Below are 23,321 nucleotides of genomic sequence, written 5' to 3' on the forward strand. Positions count from 1 at the left end.
TTGTGCAGTTTAATTTACTAAAAATTTAAAAATGTGCATGCACATTTTAACATTTAGAATAAATTTCTACTAATATTTGACAATAAGACTCTGCATAAATTTTCTATTTGCTATAGTGTTGTAATACATATTTGCTGTCTAATGTCATGAAAATATGAAAGAGACTATAACAGGAATTTAGGAGATATTAATTGAGGTCCCAACTCTAACATAAGAACTTGTGAAAGGAGCAGACTTCATTTTCAGGGTAAAAACAATGAAAAGTTGAAATCAAGGTTGACCCACTCCCTCTTTAGGCCTGTGATTCCAACCCCAACATTTTAAGTGGCTGCACACGGAGGAATTACCTATGGTTCATGATAAAAGAGATCCATTTCCTCATGATGATTCTCCAACTAAGAGGTACACTTTATGAAACAGTGAGCTTCCTAGAACACCAGAGCCCCATATGGACTCAGTTTGATCATAGGCTGATCTGCAATCTTTGAGAAATTGGGTTTAAGCAAATTTTATTATTTGAATGAAAAGTATAATTACTTTTATAGATTAGAACAAAAATTAAATTTAAATTGTGCTCAACTTCTCTTGTCCAGTGGTTTACATACTCTCTTGAAGGCGATTGTTTGGAATTATGTATGTTGAAAGTTCGAACAACTATGCTTTTGGTTCCCTATACTTTGGGTAGGACTATTGTACATAATGAATACCTTCTGTGATAGTTAAACTGGATTGTAAACTTGATAGAATTAAGAGATGCTTTAGATTAAGAGGCTCTGGGTTGTCAATGAGGGTGTTTCCAGGAATGATCAGCACATGGGAGAGCAAACTGAGGGATACCCACCCCAAATATAGGGGGCACAGTGCAAGAGATCCTGAGCCTACATGGAATTAAAAGATGGAAGACTGAGGGAGCAGATGCAGAAGTAAGATGGATTCTTCTTGTGCAGGTGCTTTGATTACTGCTTTGTCACTCAAGAACATCAGACTCTTCCAAAGTGCTCCCTGCCCACATACTCTCCACGAGGTTTCCAAGCTTTCTATCCTGAACTGGGCTGAAACACTGATCTTTCTTCAAAGCTCCAGTTTCTTAGACTAAATAGCTACTGGCTCCTCTGGGTTTTCAGCCTAGAGACAGCCATTGTGGGACTTCCCAGCTTCTGATCCTGTAAGCAATAAAATGAATCCCTTTTTAATGTACATAAATGTATATACATATTCTCCATTGTGTTGGTTCTGTTCTAGAGAACCCTAATACACCTTCTATAATCCTGGCGATAACTTAAATGCACGTAAATATGAGTTAAACATAATAAAATGAGAAAAAAAAACAATTAATGAAAGTATTAATGGATTATCCCAGGAGTGGTTTTGTTATAAGAGCACATTCTCCGTTTTGTCTCACAATTTGATGCCCTCCACCATGTAATAATGCTGCATGAAGTCCTCCCCAGAGGCTGAGCAGATGCTGGTGCCATGCTCTTGAGTTTCTCTTCACAGATTCCAGAACTGTAAGTCAAATAAACCTCTAATCTTTATAAATTACCCATTCTATGATGTTAAGTTATAGAAACAGAAAATGGACTATGACAAAGGTGACAATAGGAAGACATCAGATATATCTCCCACTTTTTCTCTGCCTTGAGTGAATATCAAGCAGTCGCTGTGTCTTCTCCATTGTTCTATTCCATAGTGGGAAAGCTTTCCCTTTGTGTCTTCAATTCCCCTTTTTTAGTTTGAATTTTAGCCTTTAAGAATCTTTTTTCATTCCACTAGTTTCAGGTGTTTGTTTGTTTATTTTGTCATTGTTGATTTCTGGGCTGTTATATTTTCTTATTTTTAGTTCTCCCTACCTCTATTTTCAAAGGGTCTCAAATGATTTGGTCCTTGGTTGTTAAAATAATCCTTACAAAATATCCTCAAAATAAAAATTTGAATTTGAGTTGCTAATTCCTCTGTAATTCACACCCTGGGCTTTTGTCTGTTGAACTAAATGGCTTGGATTCTGTTTCCTTGACTGTACCCCAACTAGTGCTGTTAACCTATATACCTCCCCTGTAGGCAAATATTACACTTCTGTGATATTAGGCTTCTTTTTTCATCAAATTGTTACTTTAGGGAAAAAAACCCTATAGCCTATCTCAAACTTTGGTGTTTTATTCCCATTATTTTTTTGCACAGTATATTTCAAGTTACAATGTACTTTCCAAGATTCACACTACGAATGCAGCCACATCAACTCACTTTGAAAGTTTTTTAAGTAATCTTCATTAATAATTAAAATTTTGGGCCCTTGGGTTGGGAATATACCTCAGTTGGTAGACTGCCTGCCTCCCATGCATAAGGCCATGGGTTCAATCCCCAGCACCACACACACATCATAATAATAATAATAAGAAGAAGAATAAGAAGAAGAAGAAGAAGAAGAAGAAGAAGAAGAACAAGAAGAAGAACAAGAACAAGAAGAAGAAAAATAATAATTTTGGAATCATCCAGTCTTCCTAAACTACTATAAATGTTGTTAGTCAACATCAACCTACTTGACATCTCTACACATATCATGAACACTTAAAATGTTTATGTTTCTGTGGCTTTTTAGTGGGATTGGCTTTATAATCTTCATATCTGCCATAAAAATAGAGCAAAAGGAGCAAGCTAAAAAAGCTTTAAGAACAAGCAAAATGCTTGCTTATCTACTTACTCTAGCTAATGTAATAAGGAGGTAAACATGAGTATATATTTAACATGATGCTATCCATAGCACCAGGACTTAATTAAATAAAATTTTTAATAAGAGATGTGGATGAAGATTCTGATGTGAAGAGATGAATACTGTGGGTAAAAGCACAAGAATCAGAGCTTTATATAGGGTGATAAAAGAAAATAGCCAAAGGAGTTTTGTACACTCTAGGGAATGACTCACAGTAACAGTGACTTAGAAGACATGATTCTCTTGGGGAAAACCATAAAAGAATTCAGATGCAGACCAGAAAACACACACACCCACACTCACACCACATGCACGCACACATACACACAAATAAATACTGGCTCCTAGACATAATTTTAGAAGCATTCCCTTTATGCTTCTGCTCCTGAAGTACTAATATATTATCTATGGTAAGAAACCAGGTATCTCCTTTGTTCCTAACTGAAATGGAATGAAAGGGGAAGTTTTAAATGGTAATTTTATAATTAAATTAATTTCAATACATTTATTTATGAGGTATCACATGATGTTGTTATACATATATATGTTTTCTAATAGATAAAACAGGTCAAACATAATGTTCTCAAACATTTATCTTTTATCTAAGGTGAAAAAATTTCAAAATACTTCTAGCTCTTAATACTATGCAGAAAATTATTGTTATCTATAGTCACCCTACTATACATTAAAACACTAAAAATTCTTACTACATCAAATATATAACTATAACTTAGTACCTATTGATAACCCTCTTCTCTTCTTTCCCTCATCCCATCAGCCTCGGGTGAAGACCATTCTACTCTCAGCTTCTAGGAGATCAACTTTTAAAAAATTCTACATTTTATTGAGATCATATGATAATTGTCTTACTGGGCCAGGCTTAATCCACTAAGCATCATAAGCTCCAATTCCATTCATGTCATCACAAATGATAGGGTTTCATTTTTTTAAAATGGCCAAATGACATTACATTGTGTATATGTAGCAAAAAATGGTAGTTGTTTTATCCTTAGATGTTGTTTCTACTCCAAATCTGTTTGTATAACTAGACAAACATCTGTGGAATGCTACCTTGTTTTGAAGTCTCTTGTTTACTCCCCCATTCTAAAGATACACTTTTCTCTGACTCACCAAGTTTCTAAAATGAGCAGTGAAAGTGTTACTTGCCCAAAATAGATAATAAATACATATGGAAAGATGTGCTATTCTTATTGGAAAAATTGTTGGGATCTAATTTAGGAAATTCATACCCCTCAAATTTCCCTTAATTATTTCTACAGACAGCAATCCTGGAATCAAGAAATCTGGTATTTTAATATAGCAAAGAAATAGATGGCACTTTCCTGAGAAATAGTATTAATACCCAATATTTATTTGAAGATTCTCAAAAAAAAGCAATGTTTTAAATTCTTGATATGAATTATCTAGTCTAATCTTCACAGCACTCCTATGATGACATTATTACTGATATTGTCTAACATTTGTTGGCTTAAAATCTAATCCTGAAGCAGTTAGATGATTTTCCCAATTTCATGCAGCCATTGAGACCAAGCAGAGATCTTTGCTTTTCATTTTCATGTAATGAAATGGTTAGTTAAGGAAATCAGTACCCAGTGTGTCAAAACTGATTGGTTACATACTCTTTTTTTTTCCACTAAATCACTGACTTGCTACCCAATAGCTGTTGCTGAGGAAAGTTATTTCATTTTTGAAAGCCTGATACCTGGCCTGCAAAAGAAGAACTGCATTTTTATATAAATTTCATGATATGATCTTATAAAATGTTATAGTTCTAAGTATATGATATTATTCCTTTCAGTAAACATTTCTTATTATAAATTATAGATTTTATGAACAAGGAAAGAACATTATTGTGAATAATATAATGCTCCTAATTTAATGCTCCCATGCTATCAATTCATCAAAATTTAACTTATTAAAACATGATTATGATCATTCCACTGACAATCTCTAAACACATGTGCTCACATATATACACACTCAAAATTAACACTTTAACCTATATTTCATTATTTGGGTATTAAATAAAAACTTAAAATTTTTTACCTCCCCAGCTCTATTTCATGTTATCTCTTAAGCCAAACCTTTACCAACACATGGAATCTTTTATGAAAATTAGTATAGATTTTGACATGTTCCTCACTTTTTGCTTAATGACTTTTACTTTTACACTGTTCTCCCTTTCTGGTAAATTATTTTCTTGCTATACAACCCTGTATGAACACTTTCTTTTCATCCTTATGATTTCAGTTTAAACATTACCTCCCAGAGAGATTCTCTTAGTGTGTAGTACTATATGTGACTCTTTATTATTGACCAGTAATTTTATCTACTTTATATTTTATCTACAAGGGACTGTGTCCAGGGTGAGCAGTTTTGTAGGCACATGATCATTTTTAAATATATTTATGATGAAAGAGATTTATATAGTTAACCAAATAGATATGTATTGGGGACTTTAAAAGATCATTTACTCAGCTCTACATCATTACAATATTTTAAAAAATTCAGAGAGAAGAAGTAATTTAGCCAAGATCACATAGCTTATGTCAGAGGCAGAAATAGGATATGTATTTCCTAATACTCAATTTTGATATATGGTCAACACTCATAAGATACAACAAGGAAAAAAATATAGAAAAAGTAGAACCAGTAATTTATCCTATTTGACCTTGGGATTATATTGGTTGACTAATTTCAATTTAATCAGGGGAATGAGACTGCGCTTCTCTCTGCTAGAATTGGGATCCTGTCTGTATATATGACATTACATTCTCTGTTTCTGTCATCTAACTTCCTTGAGAGAAATACCAAGTATTTTTCCTATCTGGATTAAAAGTCTAGTGTGGGTAAGTTAAATTAAACAGTTGATATGAATTCCATATTATGATCCTTATAGAGTAATTTGCTAGTTTACCTTTATGTTTCTCTTTTATTATAGTTTTAGAAATGTGGTGAAGAGAATGTAGGTCATAACTTGCATGAGTGCTTAACGTTGGCTTCATGAAGTAAAAATAGTGTTGATGGTATCCTAATCCATGGTCTCTTATTCTAGAGGGAGAAGACTATTGACCTCAGTACTCTAATAGGACATCATGATTTTTTCCAATATCACTACCTACAGACCCTTCCTTCTGACTGGCTTCCCTGGCCTGGAGGACTCTCATCTGGTGATTTCCATCCTGTTCTGTGCCCTCTACCTAGTTTCCCTTTAGGTAACAGCACCATCATATTGGTGATCTGGGTGGAAGAGTCACTTCATGCACCCATGTGCCTTTTACTTTCCACACTGGCTGCTGCTACCCTTCCCACACTGCTTAAGCTTTTTTGGTTTAATGTTCATGAGATAAACTTTGATGCCTGCTTGATCCAGATGTTCTTCATTCATCTTTTCTCCCTAATGGAGTCAGGCATCCTGCTCACCATGGCTTTTGACCGTTAATGGCTTTTGGCCATTTCCAACCCACTTAGGTACACTACTTTTTTTTTACTAATGCAACCATTGCCAAGATACTTGTGGGGCTTTTGCTACCAGCTGTGGCTGCTGTTTTCCCAATACCATTTTTCATTAAGTGGCTGAGGTTTTGCAAGGCCAACATGCTCTCACACTCCTACTGCCTGCACCCAGATATTATCAAGCTCTCTTGCTCTGACTACTGCATCAATAACGTTTACCGCCTCATCATGACCTTCCTCACCTTTAGAGTGAACTCTGTTTTCATTCTTCTGTTCTATTTGAAGATTTTAGTCACTGTATTAAGCATTGCCTTCCAGGTAGAACAATTAAAGGCCCTCAACACTTGTGTCTCCCACATTTGTGCGGTGTTGCTGGTCTATGTCCCTATGATGGAGGTGTCTATTATCCATAATTTCGGGAAACTTGTCCCACCACTAGTGCATATTATTATGGGTTATGTATACCTCTTGGTCCCTCCTGTTCTCAGTGCTGTTGTATACTGCATTAAAACAAGGGAGATATGCACATGTATTCAGAGTAATCTCCTGAAATGGTAACAGAGAAGAATTGAGAGTTATAAATTTATAAAATAATTTCTCTTAAATTAAATTCTAACTTGACCAAAGAAAAAAATATACCATTGACAAATTTTTATATGACCACAGTCCTTATGCAAATGGTTTATTTCTTGCTATTCTGGAAAGCTTTAAAGCTTTAAAACATATTTTTATTGGCAAATAATAATTGTACATAGTTATAATTGTGGGTACAATATGATGTTTTGATTATGTTTTGATCATTGTGTGATGATCAAATCATGGAATTTAGCATATTTATTACATCGTACATTTATCATTGTGATGAGAACATTCAAACTCTTCTAGTTATTTCAATACAAGGCAAAATTCTTTTTTATTTTAAATTAAATTTTTTTATTTGTTCTTTTTAGTTGTACATGACAGTAAAATCTATTTTGATGTATTTACACAAGCATGGAATATACTTTATTCTAATTAGCATTCCAGGCTTATGGATATACACAATATTGAGATTTGTTGTGGCGAATTTGTATTTGTACATATTAAAGGTACATGAGATTTACTCCACTGTCTTTCCTTTGAATATTGTCACCTTACTGTGCAATGGAATACCTGATCTTCTTCTACCTATAATGTATTCATTGATCTTTTTCTCCTGTATCCCCTACTTTTTCTAGCCAATAGCAACAGTATCTTATAACATTTCAAGGAGCTCGCCTAAAATCAGTGATTAAATATTGTATTAAAGCTAGACACAGTAACACATATCTGTAATTCCAGTGGCTCAGGAGGCTGAGACGGTAGGATCATGAGTTCAAAGCTTACCCTAGCAACTTAGTGAGGTCCGAAGCAACTCAGTGAGACCTTATCTCTAAATAAAATAAAAAAGGGCTGCAGATGTGGCTTAGTGGTTAAGTTCCCCTGGGTTCAATCCCTGGTACCCCTCTTCCCTCAAAAATTGTATTGATAACAGGTGAGAACGTCATAATAAATGTAGTCAGATAATGCCATATATGTATGGAAATTGGTGGATGGACTAGAAGTTTTATAATGTAAAACACAGGCATCCATTGTAGGTTGTGTCATAATGTGACATCATATTAAGTTTGCATTCTACAAATGCTTCTTCTGGAATTTTTTAAACTATTAATCCTTGAAATTGTATTTTATTTTCTTAAGTTTCATTTGTTGGATTTGAGCTTTTTTTAAATGCTTACTTACCATCTGTATATGTTTCTTGGTGAGAAGTTTGAGTATTTTATTCATATTTTAATTGGGTTGTTTGCTATTTTTTTAATTTTTAATAATTCTATGTGTATTTTGCACAAGAGACCTTTATCACACTTGTCTTTTACAAACATTTTCTCTCAGTCTATATTTTCTCTTTTCATTTATTTGGCAGTATCTTTTACAGAAAAGAAATTTTTACTTTTCATGAAGCCTAACTCATTAATTATTTCCTTTGTGGATAATGCTTTTAGTATTATATCTGGAAAGATATATTATAACCAAGTTCACTTAGTTTTCTTTTATATTTTATTTTTAAATTTAGGTTTATGATCTCTTTCAAGCTAATTTGAGAGCAGAGTGTAAGACCAACACCTAAAGTCCTAGAATCATTTTCCTAGCCAGCCTCATACCAGAACACTAACACACTCTGAGGCTGGACATAATATGTCAAAGAATGTCCAATACTGTGAATGGAAAATGGCAATGATATGATATCTGGTGGCCCAGTGTCTGGATTTGTTAAATTTGTTCTTTTTGAATAATGAAGTAGGTATTTTGCAATCTTTCCATCTTGCTTATCTCAAATTATCCAAATTCAAGAGTTATGGATTAAAGAAAAATGTATTCCATTCCTGCTTCTGAAGTTCATTCCAGTTTTCTGTTTTTGCCATGAAAAATCTTGTGATTATAGTTAAGTGAAAATAATTGAAAATAATACTCAAAATTGATATTTTGATTAATTGAATAAAACAATTTAAAAAGCAGTGAGCTATAGATGAAATTTGAGTGTGTGTATATATATATATACATATATATATATTTGTATATATACATATACAAATATGTGTGTGTGTGTGTGTGTGTGTGTATCTTGCCCTCATCACTCTGTCAAGCAAAGTACCATTTTAAAGAGGAGAGTATATATAGTTCTGTAGCATAGGACACTCCCTTTAATAAAAGATTATTAGATTCAGGAAACATTTGAATGGCCATCTCAGCCAAGTTCCTATATCACATTTAAAAAAATGTGTCCTCAGGAATTTGGGGGAACAATGAAGCTGTTGCAACACTGATCATGAAAATGCTCTTATTATAGCTATATTATGGATTTTTCCTAAGCATTCATTTTTCAGGTTTCCCTCCACTCCCTAATTCAATGCAAGCAGAGGAGTATGCCCAACTGGATAATTGCTGTAACATTATAATTTAGTTCAAATGGAGGTCATTGAAATTTATTTCATAAATTAATGCGTAAATGATTGCTAAGAACAAATGATCTATGTATACTTAATAAAATAAAATAAAATGGTGGGCAGATGTTTCCTAATTTTTGCCTTTAATTGCAAATAAACTAATCATATATGAAAAACAAATATGTACATCAACTCCAAAGATCTTACTGATTAAATTCAAAGATTCATAGTTCTTTCATATTTGGTAAATGATGAAAATATTATTTTAAAATTTTATAAAAGAATTGTCAACAATTTTTCTGTATCACATTATTTTCATGCATACAACTCTTACAAATCCTGTTTTAAGGTGAAACAAGATGTAAGAAACACTTGTAATAATGTAGCACTGTAAGCTCAGTGAGAGGCATATAATTTAGAGTTTCATTTAAACACAAATGCATTGATGGATTTGCATAGATTTTTAACAAAGTTAATAAAATGTAGATGTGATTTTTAAAATTGAGGCTATATTATTTGAGGAATTAATAATGTTGAGTAGATCTCCTTAGTTTTAGAAGATCAAAAGGTATATAAACTGATATAGGATGTTATCTTTCATTGGCAGAATTAGCATCAGTTAAAAATGCATTGAGTAGTAATTGAATTTACAGTGTAGTCACAAATGATAAAACTCCACATTAAGTATTAACAGTTTTACTTCAGACAATGTATTTCATTTACAGATAGGTATGTTATCCTTTCATGTTTTTTTGTCAATAGTACCAAATCCCATCTTCCCCACCTTCCTGTACAATGGCATCCCTGGGCTAGAGGCTGTGCACATCTGAATTCCCGTACCATTCTGTGTCTGTTTCTCATTACCTTAGTGGGCAACATGACCATTCAGACTATTATCTGGCAGATGAAGGAAGATCCTCCATATGCATATGTACCTCTTCCTGCTATGCTACCTATCTCTGATTTGAGACCTTTCCTTTCCATCTTCCCCACCATGCTGAGCATCTTGTGTCTGAATTCTCAGAATACTCCTTATTCACACCTTCCAGGATTTTGAGTCAGCCCTCATTCTGGCAATGGCCTTTGACCACTGTGTGGCCATTTATCACCCATTGCATTATTCCTCCTCCTTTAACAATAGCATCATTGTAAGGATAGGTTTGGATATTGTTGTGTGAACCTAGACTGTGCAAGTGCCTCTCCCCATGCTCTTGAGGAGGCTATGCTTCTGTCAATAGCATTTTTAGACTGTTTCTTGTACTTTCTACTAGGGGACTTGATTTTCTCCTCATTCTACTTTCCTATATGTTGATTCTGAACACTGTGTTGCCCATTTCATTATTTTCATTATTATTTCACAGTAGCCACCTTACGGCTCTCAACACCTGCATCTCCCACCTGTGTGCTGTGATCCTCTTCTTCACACCCATGATCTGCCTGTCTATGCTGCACCACTTTGGCCCAAGCCTTCCATCCCACATCTATGTGACCATGGCCAACATGCACTTCCTCATTCCCCCTGTGATGAACCCCATTGTGTATGTGATGAAAACCAAGCAGATGCAAGATAAAATACCAAGGCTTTTCATTAAAAAAGGACTTGGAGAATCAAGGTGCCATTTATAAAACCATTTTTAGATTGATAGTATAGAATTAAATTAAATCAGCACCTGGCAATTCTACAAGGAAGGATAAGTAGGGAGATCTTAATATGTATTTTGTCAGATATGTCTTTTTTTCCTGCTAGAATTCTCCTACAATCTAGTTACAGAATTTTAATTTTTTTTTACTTTTTAATTTTATAAATTTTTAATTTGTTCATTTTATATATACCTGACAGTAGAGTTTATTTTAAATACATATATGGGAAAATACAAGCTGTCTTGACACTTGCATGGCTGTGTCCACTATCACAGAGCACTGAGCTCCAGGGCTAGGTTTCCTGACATTGTGACCCCCTTTCTGTCACCTCTCCCAAATCTAACCCAGATGATACTTTGTGTTTCCCATGTTCATGTTCTATGAAAAATTGACTTGTTAAACTATCCCATCTCTTCTGGTAGTATTTCTGACACATAATGTCATTTAATAACTTTAAATGATTGATTCTCACCTTTCGAAGTGTTCAAGGGTCATTTTATTTTTCTCCTCTTGCTTTCCCAAGTCTATATATTTAACATTATGTGTGTGTGTGTATATATATATATATATATATATATATATATAGAGAGAGAGAGAGAGAGAGAGAGAGAGAAAATATATAATTTATTCTAATTGGGATCCCAGTCTTGTGTTTGTACATCCAGAATCTTGGAATCAACTGAAGGAAAAACAATAAACAGTGCATTTATTTTCTTAACACTGGAAAAGACAAATTTAACACTGGTATTTGTTTAACATCATGTTTACTTGTTATTTTTATTCAATACCCAAGCCTCTTATTTCATAATATTTTGTTTAATTTTATTTTATTCCCCCAAGACTTTCTGAATATGACTTTTCCTTTCAGTAAAACTAGATTAATCCAATTCTGGAGAAAGGTTTGAGACTTCCTAAACAACTTGAGTGAATTATTGATAAAAGAAAGAAAAGAATGTATAAAAGAAGAAAAGGGAAGGAGGAAATCAGGAAGAAACTTATAAAGAAAAGGTAGAAGAAATAAGAATGTTCACTGTTTAGACTTCTGACACAGGATTGCAAGGGATGCAACAATGTATGTCTCCACAGATAGAAATTATGGTCTAAAAATAAAATATTTTTTTCAAAGGGGAATCATAATATTTATTTGAGATTGTGAAAAACAAACAAGATGACTTAGGCCTCTGTATTTATTTTTTTGTAGGAATGACAGGAGTTTACTTAGAGCTGCAGGCAGTTTAAAACCTCACAGCTCTGTTATTGAAAGGAGAAGTCTTGATGTTAAACTAAAAAATCCAGAGTTTTGTGACTTATAAAGTTGAATTCTTTTGTTTTCCTGTTTGTTATCAGAAAAAATGGACAAAATAATAATTCAGGAATTGAAAAGACATATGTTCTTGAAAAGATGTATAGAATTTATAGATTCCTCACCTCTGCTTATCATTGCACATTTTATCCAAATTGGAAATTCTTTTCAAAACATTCAGTGACCACCCAGATTCTCATGTGGGGACATAGTATATTTTCCTATGGGAAGGTAGTATAAATCAATTGAATTTAAAGGACTTCCCTTGCTTGGCCTGGGAGTCTCTCCTCTCTTTTTCTCTATAATCACTCCTGCCAATCTCTCTATAACAATAGCAGTCCATCATCACTAATCTTTCTAGGCAGAAAGTAACATCATAGGTGTTTTCTAATGAGGTGGGGTAACTAGAACACTTCCTTAACATCCATGAACAGAGTAAAATAGGAATTACAAATTAGATAATTTCCTGCATATTATAATGCTTCCTGAAGTCATTGATTCATATATGTTTTTACAAATCTGAGTATAATTTTTCATATCAATAAAATTACACAATCTATTCAACATGTAGGAGTTTGGTATTAGTTAGCAGGATACTCTTGATAAATGCCTATTTTTTTTTTTTTTTTTTTTTTTTTTTGCTGCTGTTCTTTTTATCTGGAAATCTCTGGCTTTCTCTGTGAATCCTATGCCTGGGTACACCTTGTACAGTTTCCATATGAGGAATGATGATCCCTTGGCTCACTCTCAGAAATGGAAGAACAGCTGGGAGAAAAGACAAGCTGTCCTGACACTTGCATGGCTGTGTCCACTATCACAGAATACTGAGCTCCAGGGCTAGGTTTCCTGACATTGTGACCCCCTTTCTGTCACCTCTTCCAAATCTAACCCAGATGATACTTAGTGTTTCCCATGTTCATGTTCTATGAAAAATTGACTTGTTAAACTATCTCATCTCTCTCTATTCTGGTAGTATTTCTGGCACATAGTATCATTTAATAACTTTAAATGATTGACTCTCATCTTTTGAAGTGTTCAAGGGTCATTTTATTTTTCTCCTCTTGCTTTCCCAAATCTAGATAGTAATCTGTTCCTCCTTGTCCCATTGTACTGCCATCTAAGCTCCTATTTTATGCTCATATGATCCTTTTGAGATTGCTACACAAGACATACTGCCACTTTTTTGTTTTGGATGCAAAGTTAAAAATTATATAATAAATAATTCTATTTGCATATACTTGTAAGAATCTATTTCATTGATGGATATAACATTTATATTGTGACCATTAGAGTATGTGTCTATTTTCATTTAAATCCTATTGTGGTTGCAAATAGAATACAAATGTAATTCTAAGATTGACAGTTATTTCACAATCTACTCACCTTGAGCAAGGCAAGACCCTCTCAACAAGAAACTAGTAATTAATCTGTGGAGAAAAACTGCCTGTCTCTTCCTCCTGCTACAAAGGATGCTTCACAGGCCTGTCAGTGCAACATGGTAGTGTTGATGATTTTCTAAAATTGTATTACATATGAATGATGACTTATCAAATTTTTAATATTTGGTACACTGACAGATTTTTTTCCTCTCTGTGTTAAAACCATACTATTTTGGTTACTGTAGCTTTATAATAAGTCTTGAAATAATGTGATGTGAGTCCTCTTACTTTGTTATTCTTTTGGGGGGATTGATTTAATTCTTCTTGTTCCTTTGTTTTTATATATAAATTTTAGAGTTAGCTTGCAAACGTATGAAAGGTACAAGTTGGAGTCTGGACTGGTATTGCAATATATCTACAACTAAATTTTGGGAAATAAATAATGCATTAAAATCATAATGTATGCAACTAGACCTGTTTTGCAGGAATTCTGTTGGTTTTTACTGTTCCTCTGTTTTCTTTATGATGTTAGCAACAAAGCAGTTTAGTCTTGTCAGGGAAAAAAATACAAGTTTGATTTTTGAGGAAAATGATGAATTTTAATATCAAGTACAAGGAAATATATGCTAAATATATATTTCACTAAATATATATTCAAAAATATATATTTCACTTGCTGAGGATGTTCAATTTACGTATCTTGCATGTTATGAGATTTTTCAACTATACCATGCAAGTATCCATAAGTAGAACTTATTTATTTGGAGTTAAATTAGACAACAAAGGTTTGTCAGTGGGATTTTATAAGAAAGAATCAGTATTTATCAGTATATATATATATATAACCAACTATGTTGGTTTCAAAGTAGTTTATTATGTTAAAAATAAGGTGAAATCAATTCTTGATAATATTCAAGGCATACAATATGTGTAGTTGACAAAATTACTTTTTTATTACAACTAACTTTAATTTTCCAAGATTATCTGTTAATAAACTATATAGTTAAATAAATATATTTTCTTTAATGAGATAAAACCACTATCATTACTTTCTTTATAATTTGTCTATAAATATGTATATACGTATCAGAATGCTTAGTAAGTGAAGGCACAGTCACATGAAAAAATAGTGTAAATTATTTAAACATAAACATAGTTCATGACTCAGAATGTACCCATGTGGTTAAAAAAGCATGATATCAACACTTGGTGACAGGATGGAATATAAGTTGATTCATTTTTCTTGGCTGCAAACATACAATTGACCATTTCTTTGTGGAACTCCTTCACCTTCAATTTGATGTAATTTTTCTGTAAACCTAAAACTTTGAAAATAAAGTAAAATTTACTGAATTTTAAAATGCTGTATTTGAAAAGTGAGAGTTCCCCAAATTCCCTATCATACTTTTCCCTTGGTAAAATCTCAAAACATCATATAAATAACTTATTAAAGTAAATTTAAATAGCCTCAAAGTATGGCTTTGTCAGAAGAGAGGTTTGTGTTCTAGCAGAGTAATCCCAACAGAAACTTCCCTATTTCTACATCATTATAATTAGGACATAAATATTGAACTGGTGAAAATTTGCAGATACATTGCTCAGAGACTCGGTCAGGCATGGAAAATTATCAGATGCAGTTCAGATCTGGAAAATACCATTTCCACAATTGTGAAAGACACTGATCTAGTGAGCTGAGCCATACTTTAACTGATGTGTCTGAGTATGAAGGTTGTCACTCAGCATGCAAAATTCTCTAGAGTCTTCTTTCCAAGAGGTTATTCCCTGGGGTATTATGATAAATATCATTGTGCAATACAGATGAATATATATACTTATCTCCCTGGATTCTTACAAGCTAGGTTTGACTGTTTTTCCTAAAATTTATGAATATCATTGTAGGGCATTAAGAAAAAAAATCAAGATCTACTTGTTTATGTTTCTAATGATTTAGAAATCATGCATCTAGAAGGTAAATTAGAGCAGCTCAGTAGTTAAAAGTGTGGATTCTTTAGTTAGCATGTCTGAATTTAAAAGTAGGTGTTATGTACTGTGACATGACATTCGAAAAGTTAATCCTTCAATGCTTGAGTTTCTGTTTATGTAAAATTGGAATAATAATGATAAATTCATCGTAATGATAAAATAGAGGAGTTGTAACCTTCAAATTAGAAAGTAAATATAATGTTCATAGAAAATCTTTTTTTTCAGGAAAATGTAAGTATTGATAAATATTTTGAATTATTGTTATTATGTACTATTTCTGCTGTATTTTCAACACCTACACTGATACATGATCTATCTTCTACTTAAGTGTGCTGAAGAACATCATGCTGAGTAAAATAAGCCAGATGCAAAAAGCCAAGTGTTTGATGTTTTCTCTCATATGCAAAAACTAGATATAAAAAGGTGATGTCATGAAATACAAGAATTATAGGGTAAGGGGAGGATCAACATCATAAAATTGACTAAATGATGTTATGTGCATTTATATCACAATGAATCCCATTTTAATGTATAATTATAATACATCATCTTTTTTAAAAATTAGGTAAAAACAAGAAAACCAGTAGAGTAGAGAAAAGGGATTAGGGGAGGGAGGAGAGGAGGAAAAGGGTAAGTACTAGGGAATAAAACAGAGTAAATTATGTTATGTGCATGTAAAAATATGTCACAGTGAACATCACTGTTAAGTATAGCTGCAATGCACTAGTAAACACAGTAAATAAATAAATAAATAAATATGCTGATATTGAAATATCTGGTGCTGCTAAGACACACATATGCTAATGAAATAAATTATCAGTCTTAAGTGACAAATAAAATTGTGGTTATAACTCATTATTTTTAAAAAGAACCATTTAAAAGAATCTCTCTTAGTGTTTTCATTAAAAACTATGTCTATGCCATGTGTTTGTACTTGAGCCCTTGGATCTGGAATTTTCTATTTCCTTCCTGAACCGAATAAAGGCAGGGGGAGACAGAAACGGAAAGTATATAAAGTGTAAGGGGTAATAGACGAAATATAGAATATGTGTTGATAGTGTGATCATGTACCCTACTTCCTTGTTAAAGGCAAAGATTATCGTAAAAGGAAAATTGCAATTAATGTAGAGGGTTTTTTGAGATAGGGTCTCACTAAATTTGATAGAAAAATGAATAATTTAATATTTGACATATATTATAGAATGTGTATTTGTATTTTAAAATATCATTTGGTGTTCTAAAAATAAGAATAATAGCTAAGAAAAATTACAGTTTGTTCTAGCTCTTTTGTTGGTGGGTATACAAAAGACAGTCTTTGAATCTTTTCTACTTTGTGGAACGCTCTTTCAAAGCTAGATATTGAGCAATTATGGGCCTTGACATTTTTTCAAAGATTTTCTTATTTTAAATAATGACATATTATACTCTTAATTTTTATTTGTCTTCACAACTCCATGTCATGGTCTTTGTGATTGGCACATATTTTTGTTTGGGGCATTATAGCTGTACATAATGGTGAGATTCATTGTTACCTACTTGTACATGAACACAATATAACAATATACTTTGGCCAATATTGTTCCCAGGTATTTCTACTTTCCCTCCCCTCATTCTTCCCTTGGTCCCTTTCCTCTACTCTCCTGATCTCCCTTTGATTTTCATAAGTACCTCCATCATACACATCTTTCTTTTCCTTTTTCCTCTCTAGCTTCTGTGAGAAAACAAATGACCATTGACTTCTGGGTTTGGCTTATGTTACTTAACATAACATTCTCACATTCCATTCATTTTCCTGAAAATGACGTAATTTCATTTTTCTTTGTAGCTGAATAAAACTCCATTGTGCATATGTCACATTTTCTTTATTCATTCATCCATTGACACATACCTAGGCTGGTATAATTTGGCTAATGTGAACTGTGATGCTATAAACAGGAGTATGCATATGTCACTATAGTATGATGACTTTAATTCTTGAGGATAAATACCTAGAAGTGGCAAGGCTGGGTCATGTCATATGGTGATTTCATTTCTAGTCTTTTGAGGAAACTCCATATTGATTTCCATAGTGCTTGTACTAATTTACAGTCCCACCAACACTGTAAAAGTGTTCTGGTAGTTCCACATCCTTTTCACTATTCACTAAAGTTGGTATTCTCAATGTCAGCCATCCTAACTGGTTACATGGTTATATTATAACTTATCTCAGACCATGTTATTCATGGTCCTCACTTCTTCCACCACTTTGTGCCAAAAGTAATAGAACTTGAATAGTATTAATAAATTTTCTACTTTTGTTTATTTGGGGTATTTTCTGTTTTTCTTTTCATAGACTTTGGTCATTTCTTGGTATCAAAGCGCAACTATACATCCACTCAATTCACTTCCTTTCTGCTGACTGGTGTCCCTGGATTAGAAGACTTTCAAATTTGGATCTCCATCCCTTTCAGCTTCATGTACCTCTTGGCTGTGATAGGCAATGGCCTAGTTATTGCAGTGGTGGCCCGTGACAGGAGCCTCCATGAACCCATGTATCTTTTCCTGACCATGCTGGCACTCAATGATGTCCTCCTTTGTACTGTCACAGTGCCTAAAATGCTTCTCATCTTCTGGCAAGGCCCCTCCCTGTCAACATTTGCTGCCTGCCTCACACAAATGTTCTTGGTTCATGCTCTGTTCCTCTCTGAATCTGCCATTTTACTGGCCATGGCTTTTGATCGTTATGTGGCTATCTGTGCACCACTCCATTATGCAACTCTGCTTACAGGTTCTCTCATTGGCAAGGTGGGTCTGGCTCTGGTGGCTCGGAGTGTGGTTGTTGTCATCCCCGGTGTCCTCCTCATTCTCCGGCTACATTTCTGCAGGACCAATGTTATTCACCATACATACTGTGAGAACATGGGCATTGCCAAATTGGCCTGCAATAGCTTTACCCTTAATAGCATTTATGGACTCACTGCAGCTCTTCTTACAACAGGGCTGGACTGTATCCTTATCTCCCTCTCCTACTGGCTAATCTTGAGAACAGTCTTTCAACTGCCTTCAAGGGAAGCTCGGAAAAAGGCCTTTGGAACCTGTGGAGCTCATATATGTGTCATCCTGATATTCTATACTCTGGCTTTCTTTTCCTTCTTTACCCATCGCTTTGGGCACCATGTGCCCAGGCATGCCCTTATCCTCCTGGCAAACCTCTATCTATTGGTGCCACCTACCATGAACCCCATTGTTTATGGGGTAAAGACCAAAGAGATAAGGATACGAGTACTGGCACTTGGTACCTAACCAAATTGATGTAAGAGTAATGAAACGAGGATTGGGGGACTCTAGAATGGATAATCAAACTTAAATATAAAATCTGAATCAATCAGGACATATCTATCCTAGATCACCTAAATATTGGTTAGAGCCTAAAATATTCATATTTACAAATGCTATCTTTCTAAGATGGAGTAAGTAAAAAGTTTACAGGGAATTTAGACACCATCAAGGAATATATCAATAAATTAAGGAAATAAGAAGAATGTCAGAATAACAGAGTAGGGGAATTAAATACCACTTTTGCAGTACATATGCTTCTTCTCTATTTTCCGTGAATAAGATAAAGTGAAAACTCCATGAAGTAAGGATTACTTCTGATCTAAGTTTCCCTATTATATTAACAATACCCAGAATATAAAAGTAATTTAATAAACAGTTGCAGAGTAGATAAACATCTCAATTAATCAAATAATAAATACATAAATAGAAAATTTCCTGGTAGACCCTCTTGAATAGGACCTGCATGTAAAATTCTTCTTTTTATTTTCTCTCTAAAAACATTCTTTTAATTTCCATAAAATATATATTTCTTATCTCCTTTGGTAAAATAAATATTTGTAACATTATTCAACAATACGAGAAAACAAATTTCTCCTAGTTGTAAATTCATATCCAAATGAGATATATCCTCAATCATACTATTGGAATTCTAAGCAGAAACAGGCAGGCTTCCCATATTAGAAGCATTGCTTACGAGAGGACTGGGCACCAGCCTTCAGTAAGTTCTCAATGGCAAGATAAAATTTCTGACCTTAATCCACAATGCTATGACATGACCATCTACTTCTTTATTTAATCATATGTATTCAATCACTCTTCTCTTCACCAAATATATTTTGCTAGGAATTATTATCTTAATTTTGACAATATATATTTTTAAATGCTTTTGTTGAGAAAAATTTCATGAACATAAATTCTAACACCAAATTATAATACTTACCACAGAAGATGGTAATTTACAAATCCCCAAATTTTGATAATCAATGTAAATATCCATGCTAAAAGAGTTTTACTTGCATGTAAATTTAAAAATATAGACTCTGAGATTTTAAATGTATTTTTTCTTTTTTATTAAATTATTTATTTATTCTAATTAGTTATATGTGATGTCAGAATGCAATTCATTTCATATTATATAGAGAGAGCACAATTTTTCAAGTCTCTGGTTGTACACAAAGTATTTTCACACCATTTGTGTCTTCACATTTGTACTTAGGTTAATGATATTCAACTCATTCCACAGTCTTTCCTATCCCGGTGCCCTTTCCCTCCCCTTTGCCCTATCTGAAGTTCCTCCATTCCTCCCATGCTCCCCCATTCCCATTATGAGTTAAACATCCTCATATCAAAGAAAACATTTGACTTTTGGTTTTGGGGGATTGACATACTTCACTTAGCATTATATTCTTCAACTCCAGACATTTATCTACAAATGCCATGATCTTATTCTCTTTTAATGCTGAGTAATATTCAACTGTGTATATATACCAAAGTTTCCCTATCCATTCTTAAATATATTTTTTCAACAAAAAGATAAATAGTATATTTTGAATCATAGTCACTAAGAAAAGTATGTTTAATATTCAGAAATGTAAAATGTAGTTTGCATTTTAAAGTCTTATTTCAAAGATGATTATATATAATTGAATATTACTTGTATGAATGATAATACTGTTCAGTTTCTCAAAATTTTCTTAAATTAATTTTGAATTATTTATTTATCATATCAAGAGAATCATCTCACTCTGATGTTTCTATTTCTTTCATTATTCTTAGTTGGTATTTTTTTGGTCAAGATGAATGTGCTGAAAGAATGTGGTAATGAGATGTAAATTCAGGAAAGGGGTAAATAAATACTATTGGGAACAGACATGGTTGAATCAAAATCAGGGAACAAACAAAAGTTCATGGATTTTCCAGGAATGCTTTATGTACTTGTAATTTGCAATACTAATTACACATTTCTAAGATCAATTTTATTGTATGAAATGAGACTTCATATCAGCTCCAGAATTTTAAAAAATACATATACATACAAGTCCTTCTTTGTTCAATGATTGGTTTATTTCTTAATATTTATGCACCCAGTAATTGCTAAGTACCTCTTTTACACCAAGTATAGTCCAATTCTTATAGATCCTGTGTAATTGTAGTTAGAATAAAATACATATATTAAGACCAACATCAATATTAGAAGTAATAAAATAAAACATGCCAAAAGTCTTCCTTTCCTTCTTGGTTTATTTTACTCCTTCAGCCACTGTACACATGTGAATTAAGACAATTCAATTAACTTTGCAAGAATTATAATACAATCTTATACACAAGCATGTCTGGTCTATTATAGAGATATAAGAAAACAGTTTTCTGTTTTGAAAAGAGATCTGGGTAAAACTTGTCTAGAATTTTGTGTTTCTTGCTACCACACACTTGTAAATAGTTATACCTCACTGCATTATCTTTTTATATTTAAAAGTGTAATTTAACCTAAATTATTATTAAAATACAGTATAACAATGGTTTATAGTTAGTAATTTCAAATGATACAGCCTGGGAGCTTTAAAAATTTCTAAGTCTAATATTTCTACAAGATTAAAGTTATTATCACAAAATTAGATAAAATAAACATGGGAGATGCCCTTTGTTTTCCTGAAGAAATCAAATTTTCCCAGATAAGGAAGATCATACATATCAATGTTTAAAAGATGATTCTGATACACTATGATGGTTGATAACTTCTGCTTTGATCCAAAATATATTTTTGGATCAAGATGTTAACATCTGTAAGAAAGAAAATAAACATATATACAAAAACAATAATATAACAGAAAAAGGAAGTATAAAATTTTATGCCAAATGTTATAGAATAATACAAATCAAAGAAATGAGTTTTGAACATTCAAGGAAAATTTCATAGGTAAATCAATACCTTGGGTAAAGGTTAAGATTAAAAATGGAAGATGGGAGGAAATGATTTAAAACACATCCTCTGCAAAATATTCATAATTAAAGGGTTTTTATGAAGCATGTGTTAGGTCAGGCTGACTAATCCTAGTGAATGTCAACTTTCTCTTTTATAGCTCTTTTTTCATGCTTTGTTAGTTTTTCTTTTATACTTTCAGTAGTCTTGTGTTGACAATGTTGGTTCCAACATACCTAGAGCAGATAATTAGCCAGGAGTTCTTATCATTAGTGCTGATGTGATTGTTGCCTTGAGGACATTCTACATTGAAGAAAAGATTTTGTGGGGGAGAATCAAACGGAGGACTCCTTGGCGGATCTGTTTGGTTTTCACACTATAGATGATTGGGTTGAGCACAGGTGGGACCATTAAGTAGATATGCGCCATAAAGATGTGTGTGAAGGGAGAGGAATGTTTGGCAAAACGATGAACAATAGATAAGCCTATCATAGGCACATAGAGAATGAGCACAGCACAGATGTGGGACGCACATGTGTTAAGAGCCTTAAGCCTCCCCTCATGGGATACAATCCTCAACACTGAGTGAAGGATGAAGACATAAGAAACTAAAATACCCAGAGAGTCCATGCCCCACAGCATGGTAATCACAACCAACCCGTATATGACATTAAACTTGGTGTCAGCACAGGCGAGGCGGATGATGTCCTGGTGCAGACAGTAGGAATGAGAAAGGACATGGGAGTGGCAGAAGGGAAAGAAGGCCAAACGGGTGAGGAGTGGAATGAGTGGAAGAGCACTTCTGAGCAGGGCTGCAATTCCAATCTTGGCAATAAGCTTTGGGGTGAGAATAGTAGCATATCGCAGGGGGTGACAGATAGCTACATACCGGTCAAGGGCCATGGCCAAGAGCACCGATGATTCAGTGAAGGAGAAAGTGTGAATCAAAAACATTTGGATGACACAGATATTGAAGGGGATCTCCTTGGAAATAGACCACAACACCCTTAAGAGTGATATCATTGTGGGCAGGGACATGCCCATGTCACTGAGGGAGAGCATGGCCAGGAAGTAATACATGGGCTCATGGAGCCTGGGATCTGTCCGGACAATATGCAGGATGATGCAGTTGCCTGTTATTCCAACAAGGTAGAAGAGGCAGAAGGGGATGGAAATCCAGTGGTGGAATTCTTCATAGCCAGGGATCCCTGTGAGAAAGAATGTGGAGGACAGGGTACTGGTGGAGTTTGAGGCTCCCATAGGGCTGACTTTTAAACGACAACCCAATTCCACAGACACTCCAATGGGTAAAGTATTGATAAGACCACAATCTGCATCATGGAAAACTGAGGAAATAAAAAGAAAGAAAACAAAACTTCAGTCCTTACCTCTAATCACACTTTAATCCATCCCCAAATTTCTGCTTCATTTTTGTCCATATCATTGCCAGTATTCTCAGTTAAGTAAAATATTCACTTTAGAATCCCTAGGACCTTCACTTTTGCCTCCCAAATAAAAAGCCATTCAATATACCCTCTAAATGGTGATGATCTTCCAAAAACAGTTTCCAGACAGAGCAGCATACATGAAAAATTCTATAAAATATTTTAAATTTTATAATGTATTTAGG

The 23,321-nt window shown here is 33.6% G+C and overlaps 2 protein-coding genes and 1 pseudogene across 2 annotated transcripts; 2 read left to right on the forward strand and 1 right to left on the reverse strand.

Annotated features, from left to right (window-relative positions):
* The first annotated feature begins 6,325 nt into the window (after window positions 1-6,325).
* On the forward strand, window positions 6,326-10,773 carry LOC113191257 (olfactory receptor 51G2-like; annotated as a pseudogene).
* Window positions 10,774-17,907: 7,134 nt separating this feature from the next.
* On the forward strand, window positions 17,908-18,735 carry LOC113191258 (olfactory receptor 52D1-like). The gene has a single exon (XM_026400930.2). The coding sequence runs from the start codon at window positions 17,908-17,910 to the stop codon at window positions 18,733-18,735; it is 828 nt and encodes a 275-aa protein (XP_026256715.2).
* Window positions 18,736-21,994: 3,259 nt separating this feature from the next.
* LOC113191229 (olfactory receptor 51L1-like) lies at window positions 21,995-22,951 on the reverse strand. Its single transcript, XM_026400910.2, has one exon. The coding sequence runs from the start codon at window positions 22,949-22,951 to the stop codon at window positions 21,995-21,997; it is 957 nt and encodes a 318-aa protein (XP_026256695.2).
* Between the last annotated feature and the right edge of the window lie 370 nt (window positions 22,952-23,321).

Source organism: Urocitellus parryii, chromosome 4 (genome assembly GCF_045843805.1).
Source record: "Urocitellus parryii isolate mUroPar1 chromosome 4, mUroPar1.hap1, whole genome shotgun sequence".
NCBI lineage: Eukaryota > Metazoa > Chordata > Mammalia > Rodentia > Sciuridae > Urocitellus > Urocitellus parryii.

Excerpts from the sequence above, each read along its gene's own strand:
- LOC113191258 (XM_026400930.2), top strand. The coding sequence starts at position 17,908 with ATGTACCTCTTGGCTGTGATAGGCAATGGCCTAGTTATTGCAGTGGTG.
- LOC113191229 (XM_026400910.2), bottom strand. The coding sequence starts at position 22,951 with ATGGGAGCCTCAAACTCCACCAGTACCCTGTCCTCCACATTCTTTCTC.